The sequence below is a fragment of the Chelonia mydas genome, chromosome 24 (assembly GCF_015237465.2).
Source record: "Chelonia mydas isolate rCheMyd1 chromosome 24, rCheMyd1.pri.v2, whole genome shotgun sequence".
NCBI lineage: Eukaryota > Metazoa > Chordata > Testudines > Cheloniidae > Chelonia > Chelonia mydas.
The window spans coordinates 9,734,337-9,748,867 of NC_051264.2; the positions used below are offsets into that span (position 1 = coordinate 9,734,337).

At 55.1% G+C, this 14,531-nt stretch overlaps 1 protein-coding gene across 4 annotated transcripts in view; it reads left to right on the plus strand.

The window, feature by feature from the left end:
* The window catches only part of ARHGAP30 (Rho GTPase activating protein 30), a 49,035-nt gene that overhangs the window by 22,190 nt on the left and 12,314 nt on the right, over positions 1 to 14,531 (plus strand). For 2 of the 4 annotated variants that reach the window (XM_037882983.2, XM_037882986.2), the window contains exons 5-10: positions 1,842 to 1,949; positions 2,492 to 2,619; positions 5,151 to 5,322; positions 5,907 to 6,007; positions 7,073 to 7,150; positions 11,394 to 11,882. In XM_037882983.2, coding sequence (XP_037738911.1) covers positions 1,842 to 1,949; positions 2,492 to 2,619; positions 5,151 to 5,322; positions 5,907 to 6,007; positions 7,073 to 7,150; positions 11,394 to 11,882 — 1,076 coding nt within the window. The remainder of the gene's footprint in view (positions 1 to 1,841; positions 1,950 to 2,491; positions 2,620 to 5,150; positions 5,323 to 5,906; positions 6,008 to 7,072; positions 7,151 to 11,393; positions 11,883 to 14,531) is intronic. The other 2 variants (XM_037882984.2, XM_043535302.1) reach the window with 1 other exon arrangement.

Consider the following 14,531-nt stretch of genomic DNA (forward strand, 5'->3'; position numbering starts at 1 on the left):
TCCTGCTGGCCCCTGGAAAGGAGCCTGCAGATGTTCCAGGAGCTGAGGCTGGGTCTGCCCCGCCGGGGTCTTGATGGCCCATGGCCCCCTTCGCCCTCAGCTGGCTCAGGTAGAGACGTCACCGAGGTGGAGCCAGCCCATAGGGCCGAGGCCTGGATTGATAGCCGTTGGCAAGGCAGTGGGAGGGAACCTGGCTCCACGGCTGCTACTCTCTGTGGGCCAGAGTCTCTCCTGTGTCAGACCTTCGCTCAGCACCAGGCTGCAGAGTGGGTCTGGCCCCATGGTCAGCGTGCTGGTCTGCGCCAGCCCTGACGCAAATTAGAGCAGCCTAGGGGCTGCTTTAACTTTTGCCACTGGTATGTGGTCCCTTAAGAGCCACTCCACAACTTCTGCCAGGGGGATTTGCCATTGGCCAGGATCCAGCTGAGGGGCTCGGGTAAAAACCAGGGGCTGTGTGTCCTGTGGATAAACAGGGCATGCCATCTTCAGCGCCGCCAGTCCAGTACTGTGCAGGCCTGGACTCACCACCATAGACGGGACAGCGCAGAACTAGAGGGGTCAGACAAAGGTGATGGGATGATCCAGGACCTGGAGACACTCTGCTATGAAAAGTGTTGACGAGGTCAACCCTGTTAGTTTAGAGAGGGGATGAATGAGAGGGGACTGAATAGTCTAGAGAAGGGAGACTGGGGGCTTCCATTCGCCCAGTCTCATAACACAAGCACAAGGGACAGGCAATGACACAGGAAGATGGGAAATCCCAAACTGATAAAAGGAAATACATTTTCATGCATCATGTTATCGGCCTATGGAATTCACTGCCACAAGATGTCACCGATGCCCAGAGCTCAACAAGATTCCCAGGGGGATTGGACAGGATCTGGGCAACAGGACTATCCAGAGTAGCGGTTCTCAAACTTTCGCAACCTGAGGACCCCCATTTTGACTTAACATTTTTCGGAGACCCCCCAAGACCCCCTGCTCAGCCCCAGGCCCTGCCCCTGCTCCACCTCTTCCTGCTCCCTGCTCACTCCATCCCCCATCCCTCCGTCGCTCGCTTTCCCCCACCCTCACTCACTTTCACCAGGCTGGGGCAGGGGGGGTGCAGGGTGCGGGCTCTGGGAGGGAGTTTGGGTGCGGGAGGGGGTGTGGGCTCTAGCAGTGGCTCCTAGGCAGGGAGCCGGCAGTCTCTGCGCCCTGCTCGCAGGCACCGCCCTTGCAGCTCCCATTGGCCGCAGTTCCTGGCCAATGGGAGCTGCGGAGTCAGCGCTTGGGGCGGGAGCTGTGTGCAGAGACCCCATGCCCCCCCCCCCACCCCACACAGGGGCTGCAGGGACGTGCCAGCCGTTTCTGGGAGCGGCGCGGAGCCTGCCTTAGCCCCACTGGCCATTGGACTTTTAACGCCTAAAATCTCCTGGTTTGGCTTCAGTAGCCTCTGGGAAATAGCGGGAGGGGGAGGAGTTGAGGGACGGCGGGGGAGGAGTTGATCAGCGGTACCCGCGGACCCCCTGGAATACCCTCAGGGACCCCCAGGGTCCAAGGACCCCAGTTTGAGCAACGCTGATCCAGAGCGATCACCGATCTCCGACTGTTGGAGCCCAGGGTGGGACCATGGGGGCAGATTGTCCCACAGCCGCTGCTGTGTGGTGGTGACAGCTGCCCCGGCTGCACCTGGTGCTGGCCGCTGTCAGAGACAGGACACTGGGCTAGATGGGCCTGATCCCGCCTGGCATCCCTGTGTGCCACCGGTCTCCAGCCCAGAATTTTGAATCCCCCCCCCCCCCCCCCGTGCCGTCCTGTCTTCATGTGAGCGTCTCCTTCTCTTGCCTTGGCTGCCGTAGGACGCTGGAGTTTCTGATGAGACATCTGGTTCACATGGCTTCCTACAGCTCCCAGACCAACATGCATGCCAGGAACCTGGCCATCGTCTGGGCCCCCAACCTGCTCAGGTGAGAGCCAGGGGGCGCCAGGGACGCCTGTTGCTTTGGTCACGCTGTGCACGCTGAGGCAGTGTCAGAGGCAGGGAGGAGGGTTCCTGGGGGAAGGGGACCAGCCTCGGTGCCATAGAGCCTGGAGCTGGGAGGGACGGGGATGGAGTGTGACACCAGCCTGGAGAGACGGTGAGATGGGGAGGAAGTGAGGCCGGGGAGAGCAGATAGGGACAGGAGATGGGTGTGGGGGGGAGCTAGCGAGGGAAGGGGAGAGGAAACCATTTTAACAGGACATCCCCCTCTTGCCACGTTCCCCCGAGACACCAACCCGTGATCTCCAAACGCCCAGGCGAGTTGCACCCGTTTCTTTGCGCTCCTCTCCCCACGCGCACCAGGTCTCCTTTAGCAGAACGCTAGCCCCAACCCAAAGCCAAAGGGTGCCCCCCTGCCTGGAATCTCTGCCCCGTGGCAGGGAACGGGCAGAGTGCGAGGGGAAGAGGCAGGCCGGATTCCAGCAGCGTTCACCTGCTCAGCCACGCCTCCCCGTCCCTCCCCTCCAGGTCTAAGGACATCGAGGCCTCTGGGTTCAACGGCACGGCTGCCTTCATGGAGGTGCGGGTGCAGTCCATCGTCGTGGAGTTCATCCTCACCCATGTGGAGCAGCTCTTCAGAGACGCCCCTCTCTGCGGTAGGTCCTTTGGTGCCCTGTCCTGGCGCTGAGCCCCGATAGCTCTGGGGGCCTCGCGCCACCCAGGTCACTTGCCCCGGGCAGAGGTGACTGGCAGGCCCTGCCGCATCTGGCTCTGCGCCACAGGACCAGCCCAGCCCTTCTCTCGACACTGGGGCCTGGGAAGACTGGCCACTGGGGCTGGAGTCCTGGCTGCAGTCATGTGCAGAGCGCCCGTCCTGCCACCATTCGGAGAATGCAGGCCCAGCTCCTCTTGGGGATGTCGGTGCCTAACTTCCCTTGAAATGAAGGGGAGTTAGGCATTTCAAGCTGTGGGGATCTGGACCTTAGCTACTCTTTAGCCGAAGGTCTGTCTACACGGCAGCGTAAGCCCTGGGTTAGCAGAACTTGAGTTCACAGAGCCTGGGTTCGTTAACCTAGGGCTTGAGTGGCTGCACTCGTGTGTAACCCCCAGGTTAGGAACGGGTCGGGGGAACCCTGGGTCCCGACCTGGGGCTCCTGTGTCTACGCTGCATGACGCAGGCCCTAGACCAGTGAGCCACCCGTATCCCAGACTCCCGAGTGCCCTCCCAAAAGGTGGCCTGTTGTGGGAACACTCGACTGTCCTGAGGAGGAAGAAAGTCGGGCTGTCTCCCAGAGGGGCTGCATCTACACTGCAGAGCCATCGGGCTTGAACCCTCCATGGTCCTGAGCAATTTGTGTGTAGACAGATGCGGGGGGGGGGGGGGGGGCTCAAACCCTGGCCTTACATTGTCATATAGACATACCCTAAGGTACTTCTGTGACCCCCTTCCCCTTAGCGTTGAGCCCCTCCCTGTCTTTAATGGAGTTATCCACACACACCCCTAGGAGGCAGGGCTATTATAGCCATCGTACAGCTGGGAAACTGAGGCATGGGGCGTCTGCAGTAGAGTGGGGAATTGAATCTCTGTTTCCTGACGCCCTAGGCCAGTATCCTAAGCACTATGCCAAGCTCCCTCTCCCAGCCAGGGTCAGGCTGGCAGAGGCATTGTGCATTCCTGCCCTGTGCAGTACCTGGCCGCCAAAGCTGGACATGGGTTTAGTCAGGTACTCAGCATGCACACTCCCCCGTGAGCACCCTCCCATGGAGAGATCAGGGTTTGGGACTCTGCCCTCCCCACCCCCGTGCTGCTGGTACAGGCCGCCCGCCTGGGGTCGAGAAGGACATGGACGATTACTTGGGCCTGGGCAGCGTCTCGGGGTATCAGCATACACAGGGCGTCTCAGAGTGCTTGCACTGGCCTGGCCGTGCTCCTGTAGCAGTCAGCGGTGAAACACCCAGCACCTGCAGAGGGAGCCAAGTATGGCCAGGGCAAGCACCCATGGGCGTCACCCCACCTTGGGTGCCAAGAGAGGGTGACTGCTGTTAATGTGCCCAGTGATACCCTGATCGGTCCCCAGCTTTGGGGGTGGGGAAACCCTCCCCTTCCATGCAGACACAGAGGCAGGGACCTGAGCGATTTTACTCAGCCACCAGAGCCTGGCTATATCTTTCCATCTCTCATCTTCTCCCCTCTGCCCTGGTGGGCATGGCAAGTATCTGCCTCCTCATCTGTTCTGGTTCTGGCCCCTCAGCCTCTTGAAGCAAATTGGAGGGATCCCAGAAGAGCCACTGAAGTATGAAACAGTAACATGTTACTAATATTACACTAGCTGCCTAGAGGCCCCCAACGATATCAGGATCCCATCATGGCAGGCGTTGCATAGATACACAGCGAGACAGTCCCTGCCCCAAAGAGTTTGCTGTCTGAACAGACAGGTCAAAGTGGGAGGGGAAACTGAGGCACAGGGCAGGGCAGTGACTTGCCCAAGGTCACCCAGTGAGATCAGTGGCAGAGCTGGGAAGCGAAAGCTGGTCTCCCAGAGACACAGCTGAGTGCTCTTGCCACTGGACCACACTGCCTCTGAGCTCATGGCGGTGTTGCCCCTTTGGCCCGAGGGGGTTGCCAATATTCGGGGCCTTATGGGGCTATTTCCGATAGGAAGAGAGATCGGTGCTATGAAGCAGGGATATTCTTTAGTGGAATCGTGTTTGTTTACAGAGCACATCCACAGACTCCTGCCGCAGGAGAAACAACCAACAGCAGGGAGTTTCCTTGCTCAGAAATCCCCATGTCTGCTCCTCCGGCCGCTCTGTGCCCAGGAATCACTGCCTCTCACTTCCTCTCAGTATCATACTCACAACTGCCTCTCCTGGCTTTTTTGCCTCCAACACCCACAACCTGCAGCAGTTATCCTCAGCCCCACTAGCCACCTGCATTAGCTCCGGCCTGGCCATGCGGCTTAGTGTCTTGGCTGGTCGCTCTCTTTGTCTCTAGCTGGTTTTACTCCCTTAAGGGGCTGGGCGGCTCCTTCCCCTGAGCCTGAAGGCAGGCACTTGGCTCCCACTGGCTTTAACAAGATCTGTGATTGTCTTTGGATCCGAGACTCCCTGCTGGCAGCTGCTGGCACACACTCCCAGCCCCGCAAGCTCCAGCTGAATCATCCGGGTGTTTGTTTCCCTGTCCTAGGAAGTGACCGCGAGAGCCTCCGGAAATCCCTCCTCCTGTCCGGCTTGGGGTTGCCAGGAGTCCACCCCGACTGCCAGACCATGTCCTACAACTTGCCCGCCATGCTGAACCAGGGAGACGGCCCGCCACAGATCCGCCCCTACCACACCATCATCGAGCTCAACGACCACAAGTACGGGCCCCGTCCCTCCCCTCTGTTCTCCGTCTGGGCTTTACCAGCTGCCTGGGTTTAATCCCTGGTGCCCCGGATGCAGATCGGCCCCTGAGAGCGGGGTGGGGGGGTTGGAACTAGGAAATGCATCAAGCGCTAGATGCTTTCACACATCCTCTGTGCGCTAATGCACCTGATTCCCCAGGAGGATGGTCCCTGACCATGTATAGACTGGGGCACACGGGAGGAGAAATGGAAATCACAGGTCCGTGCCTGCTGGGCAAAGAGCTGGTTGATTCGCCAGCCCTGCCTGTAGACAAGTAGCACTGACAGGCTCCATTCGCTAGAGGGCGACAGTGAATATACCCACGCATGTGCCCATGCACACACCGTGAAAGGGTCAGAGATACACAGAAGCTGGCCTAACACAGCCCACAAGGGAGCGCACGCAGACCACCCGCACAGGCCATGACGGAGAGTTGTGACATGTCCCACCCAACAGGGCCCAGTGGTGCAAACACACCCACACCCCGCAGACATGGGCTCGCTCTGCACTGGAGCCCTCTGCCTGTGGGTGCAGTTCTAAGCTCTGCCATTCTTCACAGAAGAAAAGGCTCCTTGAAGGTAAAGAAATGGCGGTCGATCTTCAACCTGGGCAGATCCAGCACTGACTCCAAACGCAAGCTGGCCAAGGCAGAGGAGAAAGGTACGCGGTGGGGAGGAAGAGAACCAAGGGAGGAAACGGCAGGCTACAGGAGTGGAGAATGAGGGGTTAATTGGATCTGGCGTTCGGGGGGGCTCTTCCCTTCCTTGCTGGTTATGATCGCTCTCCTCAGGCAACTGCTGGACTTTCCACAAGGGCCTTTCTCCTGATGACTGGCCTCTGCTAACAGGAATAGCCCTGCCTGGAACTCGGAGTGTCCATCCCATGGGAAATCCCCACGTTTCAGAATCTCCTTCTGTCTGAAGGAAAAGCTGAAATTTCAAAATTCCCCACAAACCAAAATGTCTGGAAAAAAATTGGTTTGGAAATATCCAAGTGGTTCTTTCTGATAAGGTGAATGCACTTGTTTCAGTGTTATAATAATGCAGTGCAAAGCAATAGAATGCAAAGCAATGCAGTGCAATGCAATACAGTGCAATAGAATACGATGCAGTGCAATGCAATAGAATAGAATGCAAAGCAATGCAATGCAACAGAATACAATGCAATGCAATATGATGCAATGTAATAGAATGCAATGCAATGCAATAGAATTCAGTCCAATGCAATTAAAAGGATAAAGTCTAAACAAAACATTTTGATAATTTTTCATCCAACACTTGGAGGAAATCGATACGGTCTCCAGAGTTTGTGTGTGTGCATGGGGGGGGGGGGGGTCTCCTCTGCACAGTTCTGGGTCTGTGAGGTGCTGTGGGGAGGGGTGCTCCTACAGGCTGGCAGCTCAAGCCAGGTCTAGACTAACGAACTAGATCGGCCCAGCTCCGTCGTTCAGGGCTATGAAAAATGTTGCACGCTGAGCACCGGAGTTGGGTCGACCTGAGCCCCGGTGTAGCCTTAGCTACCGCCTCCCGGAGAGCTGGGTTAACTACAGCGACGGAAAGCCCCTTCCGCTGTAGGAAGCATCCCCGCTATGGCACCATGGTGGCACAGCCGCAGCGCTGTAGCTGTGCCTCTGTAGCGGCTGCAGTGTAGACCTGCCCGGAGAGTCTCTCCGTCCACTGATGGACGGTCGCTCCTGTTCAGCTGTGTACTGTATTTCTTTTGCAGACGACAAATCCGTTAAAATGAGCTTGCGGCCGGCCAAAAGCATGGACTCCCTCAGCTCCATGCCGGATGCGAACGATGGTAGGTGGAGAAATCCTGGGGAGTTGTAAACCTGCGGGGCTGAAAGGAACCTCGGGAGGCCGTCGAGCCCATCCTCCGGTGCTAAGGCGTGACTCAGTTTCCCCCGACCACCTCTTATGGGTAGGGCCCTACCAAATTCACCGTCCATTTTGGTAAATTTCACAGTCATAAGATTTTTAAAATCATAAATTTAATGATTTCAGCTATTTAAATCTGAAATTTCACGGCGTTGTAATTGCAGGGGTCCTGACCCAAAAAGGAGTTGCGGGGGGGGGGGTTGCAAGGTTATTGCAGGGGGGGTTGCGGTACTACTACCCTTACTTCTGCGCTGCTGCTGGCAGCGGCGCTGCCTTCATTGCTGGAGAGCGGCGGCTGCAGGCCGGGAGCCAGGGCCATCCTTACCCATACGGCTGCGTAGGGCACCAGGAAAATTGGGGCACCAAATTTCCTGGTGCCCTAAGCAGCTGCATGCTGCTCCAGCCCCTGCTTCGCCTCTTCCCCATGGGCCCCAACCCTGCTCCACCCCAGCCCGGCCCCCACTCCATCCCTTCCCCAAAGCCCCAGCTCCGCCCCTGCTCCGCCCCCACTCCCCTGAGGACTGCAGCAGGGGTCGGGCGACCTGCACTCACCGGCGGCGGTAAGTGGAGTGACCCGGCCACAGCCTGCTCCATGCTGCTGGCTCCCAGCCGCACCACTAGTGAGTGCTGGGGGGCGGTTTCCCCCTGTCCCCCAAGGCTGGGAGCCAGGGGAGCAGAGCGGAGCGGGCTGGGGCCAGGTTACTCCACTTCCCGCTGCCCCATGAGTGCCTGCCCTGCACTCACCAAGCGGCAGGAAGTGGATCGACCCGGCCCCACTCTCCGCTCCGCCGGTGAGTGCTGGGGGGCGGTTTCCCCCATGCCCCCCAAGCCTGCTCCTGCCCCCCCGTGGAGGCCTGGGATGAGCTCCCCACCCAACGGAAGCCTGGGACCACACACCCCTGCGGGGGGGCTGCATAGGGCACCAAAATGGCTAGGGACGGCCCTGCCGGGAGCCCATCTCTGAGGGCAGAGTCACCGCCACCAGCAGCAGGGTAGAAGGAAGGATGGCGGGGCATGGGATTGCCACCCTTACTTCTGCGCTGCTGCCTGCAGAGCTGGGCCCTCAGTCAGCAGCCGCCGCTCTCCGGCCACCCAGCTCTGAAGACAGCAACGCAGAAGTCAGGGTGGCAATACCACGACCCCCCTGAAATAACCTTGTGACCCTTCTGCAACCCCCTTTTGGGTCAGAACCCGCAGTTTGAGAAATGCTGGTCTCCCCCCCGTGACATCTGTGTAGTAGAGGGTAAAAGCCCACAAAAGACCAGATGTCACGGGGGAGACCAGATATCACGGTCCGTGACGCGTTTTTCATGTCAGTGAATTTGGTAGGGCCCCTACTTATGGGTGTTTGTCTATATCCCCCTCTGTGGTCCAGCAAGGACACCCACTGTCTCGCTTCCGGCTCCCTTGGAGTCACCCCTCTTGGGCAGAGAGGCGCATTCCTCTCCCTCCTGGCCAGGGTATTTCCAGTCTGCACGGCTCCCCGCCTACACTGTGAATTCCCCAGCCCAGTCAGACTGCCTAAGCCGGGCTCCTTTACTTTTCTCCTCGGAGACGGTAAACAACGTAATTGCCACAGTTAAGCTCCCACAGAGCAAGTATGTTTATTCGTAAGGGAAAAGCATTACAAAGAAACATATTAAAAACAATCAGAGAACCTACCCGCATGCTAATAGCCAGAGATCCCCCCGCAACTCCAGCAAGGGCTCTGGCTGGAACAGTTCATCAAACCCAGCCAGGGGTTTTCCCATGGCTACAAGTTCATCACTCCTTTTGCTCAGAACAAGAGTCCCATGAATCTGAGTTCCTCCTTTATGCCATTTGGGCCTTTTGATCCTGGGAATAGGTCCTTTGTAGACAAAATTCCCCTCCCCAGGGCAAAATTTCCAAAGGTCAGGTCCAGAGGTGGGTATTTGCATTCCCTTCCTCCCAAGTATCACCTAGGAAACCTACTTACCAAACAGCTCGCTTCTCTCATAGCCCATTGGTTTCAAGAGTCCTTTGAAGCTCATAACAAGAGCCACGACTCCTAGACAAGTTACGTACAATCCCACTGACACCTAAACATGTGCATATTTAATACAACCAGCTCCTAGGACACCGAAATATCAGTTGATAAGGTTGAATATCATTCAGTGAAGTTTGTCCAAAATATTGATGGAAATTGCCCTGCCTTCCGCAGTCCAACTGGTTCTTGTATGCTTGGGGATCTGCTATAGCGAAGGTTGCCAATTTTGGTTGGACGTATTCCTGGAGGTTTCATCACGTGACATAACTCCAGGACAATCCTAGAGAGTTGGCAACCCTAGCTATAGCCTTTGCTTCTCTCCCCATTTCGGCTCAGTCCTCTTCAGGGGGTCAAATTCAGACCTGGGGCCTGATCCCCATTGGCATTACGCCCCTTTACACAATTGCCTTCCAGTGAGGGTAAATCAGTCACACTCCCTTGAAGGCCCCTTCGGCTCTGCTGGAGTGATGCGAAGGGGCCGCAGTGTAACTGAGAATCGGGTCCCCACCATAATCTGGTGCAAATCCATTCCTTTCCCCCAGTGTTGCAGCTGCTCACACCCAGTCTGAATCTGGCCTTGTGGGAGGACAGCCCGGTGGCTTCCTAGTGCCCCTGAGTTCAGAGATCGCTGATGGACTTCCCTCTGATCTGCCTTGGCAGGCTCCTCAGGCTCATCCTGGCCTGGCAGGGGCCAGCTGAAGACCATCCCCCCTTTCCTCCCCCGCAGTCTTTCACGTGGAGCTGCTAAGGGAATTACAGTGGCATAGTCGGCAGGATACTGTAACGAGGCTGGTTCTGGCGGGACCCAACTGAGAGTGCCAATTCAGGACAAATTGCTTAAAGCAGGGCAGTTACGGCCGAAGGCTGGGGTTTCTATGCCCACCAAGGCAAACCAAACCAGCCAAACAGAGAAGACTCTGGTTTTACCCCACTGGCTAACCACAAGTCACACAAGCAATTTCCTTAGACACTCCAGTTTCCCAGTATCACCACCAGTGCCACTCATTGTGGGGACAGATGGTTATGAAAACCAATACCCCAGTAACAGAAAATAGGTTCTCTTGATCCCAAAGGACCAAGCCCCAGACCCAGGTCAATATACAAATTAGATCTTAGCCACAAATCATGCTGCTGCCAAACCTTTAGAATCTAAAGGTTTATTCATAAAAGGAAAAAGATCCAGATGAGAGCTGGAATCGGTTCAATGGAATCAATTACACACAGTAATGGCAAAGTTCTTGGTTCAGGCTTATAGCAGTGATGGAATAGACTGCATGTTCAAATTAAGTCTCTGGAGAACATCCCTAGCTGGGATGGGTCATTCAGTCCTTGGTTCAAAGCTTCAGTGTAGCAAAGTTCCTCCAGAGGTAAGAAGCAGGACTGAAGACCAGATGGAGGATCTGCAGCAGCTCTTTATACTCTCTTGCCATGTGGTCTTTCTTTGTCCCAAGGACAAGCTGTCCCTCACGTGGCCTGGAAAAACCTCAGAGTTCTGTCCACAGGCAGGTCCCTGCATACCTTGCTGAGTCACGAGGCGTGTCTGCCTTCTCTCAGTGGGTCACTTGTATAGCTGATGGTCCTTAATGGGCCATCAAGCAGGCTAGGCAGAGCTGACACCAACTTGGCTGGGGTGTCACCCAGAAGCATAGCATAAGTTTGCAATACAGACAGTATAGAGCCAATACTTATATCTTTAAATACAAAAATGATACATGCAAACAGATAGTACAATCCTTACCAGCAAACCATAACCTCATCTTAGACACCTTATTTGACCCCCTTTATACAAGATTTGGTGCCACTACAGGACCTTGGTTGCAACAATGTTCTATACGGTCCCAGTTCAAGTCAATAACGTCACACAGGCGTGCACGAATGCCCGCTTCCGCCACCCCATGGGGCGACTTGCATTCCCTGTGCCGGCGGCTCCGGCTGCTGTGCAGCTTCTTCTGCTGCAATGAATCGTGGGGAAATGGCAGCCTTGGGCTCATGTCACGATTCCCACCCAGTCTGGGACACCGCGATTTTCACAGAGGCTTAGCAACGCAGGCGGAGCAGGGCAGCTGCAGTCTCTCGCCCTGGTGCCCCTCAGTTTGGGCACCCACCCGATTCCTGAATGTGGGGTGGGTCTCTGATCTGTCTCCCTCTTTGCATCTAGACAACACCAGGCTGGGCAGGAAGAGATCACAGAAGCAGGCCCCTCAGCGCCGCGAGAGTTTCGACAGCCCCTCCTCCCGGGAGGAGAGCTTCCTGGAGTCGGACGAGTACCCTGATGGGAAATTCAAGAGCGAGGAGGGGCAGCAAACGCTGGAGTCCGAGGGCGAAGCCAGTGCCAAATCAGAGCCCACGACCCCCAAGGCCGGCCGGGCCTCGCTGGTGGGGGGCGCCCCACAGGGCCGCTCGCCCAAGACTGCGCAGAACCGGGCAGAGAAGTGCGCTGGGGTCCATATCTCCGTCCCCTTCTCGGTCACTGTCCCCTTCCACATCACCTCCAACATCTCTCTGTCCCGCCTGACCCGGGGGCTGGAGTGCCCGGCCCTGAACTACAGCCCCTTAGACAAGGAGGCTCTGGAGAGGTCATCCAAGGAGCTAGAAGCGGAGGAGCGGCTGGGAGCTAAGATCCCCGTCGCCAAGGAAGATCACATGGGTAAGCAGCTGGTTTGATTTCGGATCTGTTTTGCAGGCGTGGTCCATGTTGAGGGGAGAGTCCTGTCATGTCCCATCCCGCCACCATCCCTAGCTCTGCCACTCACCTGTTAGGTGACTTTGGCCCAGTCACTCCCGATCCTCAAAGGTGTTTAGGTACTTAACACCCACTGATGTTTGAAGATCTGGGCCTTGGTGTTGAATTTCCAAAGGTAGACACAGCATGAGATGGGGAGTCAGGAGACCCAGTCTGAAGTCGTGGCCCTATTGAAATCCCAACTCCCCTGAGGACCAGCATTTCATCCCTCCTTTCTATACCCAGCTCAGCCATTGGCCCCTTGGGTGGCCCCAATCCGTACTTCAGCCGCCTTCTTGGGGAAATGGGGACAATGATGCTGACCCAGCTTTGTAAAGTGTATAGGTGAAAAAGTGCTAGAGAATTCTAAGGATGAGGGGTAATAAACTGCAGGCACCCAAACACCCCCTGTGGCCTGGGAAGGACTTCCCCAAAATAATCCCTAGAGCCGCTCTTTTAGAGAAACAGGCAGTCATGATCAAAGTTGTCCGTGACGGAGAATCCACCACCCCTCTTGGGAAATTGTTCCAACTGTGAATTACCCTCGCTGTTAAAAATGCACACCTGATTTCCAGTCTGAATGTGTCTAGCTTCAACTTCCAGACACTGGATTGTGTTTGACCTTTCTCTGCTAGACTGATGAGCCCGTTATCAAATGTTTGTTCCCCGTGTAGGTGATCACAGTCTGTGATCAAGTCACCCCTTAACCTTCTGTTTGTTAAGCTAAAGAGATGGAGCTCCTGGAGTCAATCACTGCAAGGCAGGTTTGCTAATCCTTAAATCATTCTCGGGATTGAATGGTCCTTAGAATATTAATAACCTAAAAAGCAAAAAATAACAGAACGAATAGGGACGCTGTCAAATTAAAGATGAAAAATTCCCCAACTCTTATAAATTATTGTTATTACCGTAGTGCATCTTCACATAGTTTTCAACCTTTTTTTCATTTGTAGACCCCTAAAATATTTTGAATACTGGTGCAGAGCCCTTTGGAAATCTTAGACATAGTCTGCAGAGCCCCAGAGGTCTGTGGACCACAGGTTGAAAACCGCTCCCATAGTGCTCCGTAGCATCAGGCGCCGTACAAACCCCCGTTCCTTGTGCAAGGGGCAGAAAGAAATGTAAAGAATTTCTGAAGTCTAAAATATATTTCACCACTGAATCCTTCCTGCGAAATAGACAGACGCGTCAGTTTCACTTTCTGGTGTGAGGCACTGGGGATCTCCAGAGCTGGCATCAGGAGTGGCTACAGCTTGAATGAAAGACCTACGGCGGCCTATACGGGCTGGTAACAGACTCGCATCCTCAGGCATAGAGCCGGGAAGGCTGGTAATACATGCTGGCCAGTGGGTTATGTGAGCGCAGTGATACTCAGACCTCAGTGGTTCAGGAGCCAAATTAGTGATCAACATTACCCCAAAGAGCCACGGGAGTGTGAATTCTTGGTTTCATTTACTATATATATATATTACTCGCACAGCAAAATGACTGACCAAGTATTCTCCAATTGGTAACTAACACGGTAAAAGCATCCTGCTTGGGTAATAACTCAGACGGGTTAATAATTAAATCACCCCGTGTTTTAATATCAGGTGCTGCAAAGAGCTGCAGGAGCCACATGAACAAGCCACTTGCTGCTCCCGAGTGTCAGTCTGAGTGTCACGGAGCTAGCACAGTGCCTCAGTGTCAGGGTCGCACACTCCACAGGGGGGTGAAATCCAAATGAAAAACTGTTTTTAAATTGGAATTTAAACAAAAACGATAATAACCGAAAATTTAATTGAAATGTGACTACTGATTTGGGGTTTTCTTACATTGTGTTTTGTACCAAACTCCTGCATTTTGGAGCCTAAATCGACCTGAGTTTTAAGATCTCCTCAGTCCAAAATGTGCAACAATGTGAAAATTGCAAATAGATTTTATGGGTAAACTGACAAGCTTCTCCCCCTGCCCGGGGCCAAGTTCAGGTTTCCGTTTCTCTTTGCAGCAGCTGATGCACTGGGGTTGTAAGTAGAGCCCTGCAAATCTGCAGCTCTCCGCTTTATAGCTGTGGACCATGTTTGCGCATCACAGATTGGATGCGGATACAAATTTTGTGTCCGTGCAGGGCTCGAGCTGTGAGCGTACTTGTGACATTGTAGAATCCGAGAACTGGAGGGCTGGAAGGGCGTCTCGTCCTTCGCCCTGTGCTGAGGCAGGATCGTGTAAACCCTGCCGATCCCTGATAAGGGTGCGTCCAACCTGTTCTTAAAAATCACCTGGCTGGGGATTCCACAGCTTCCCTGGGTCACCTGTTCCAGAGCTTAACTAGCCTTAGGGTTAGAAAGCTTTTTCTAATATCTAACCTAAACCTCCCTTGCTGCAGTTTAAGCCTATCCTCCTTCTCCTGAACTCAAGAGAACAATTGATCACCACCCTCTTTGCAACAAATGGTCTAGCACTAATTTCTGGCACCGCCCTGAGGCATCCTAATGCAGAACTGGGAGCTTCTTGGTGCAGTAAGTATTGTGAGGGCATCCGCTTCGACAGGGACCTGAGCTCAAGTTCGGACAGGGAAGCAGCTGTACATGTAGG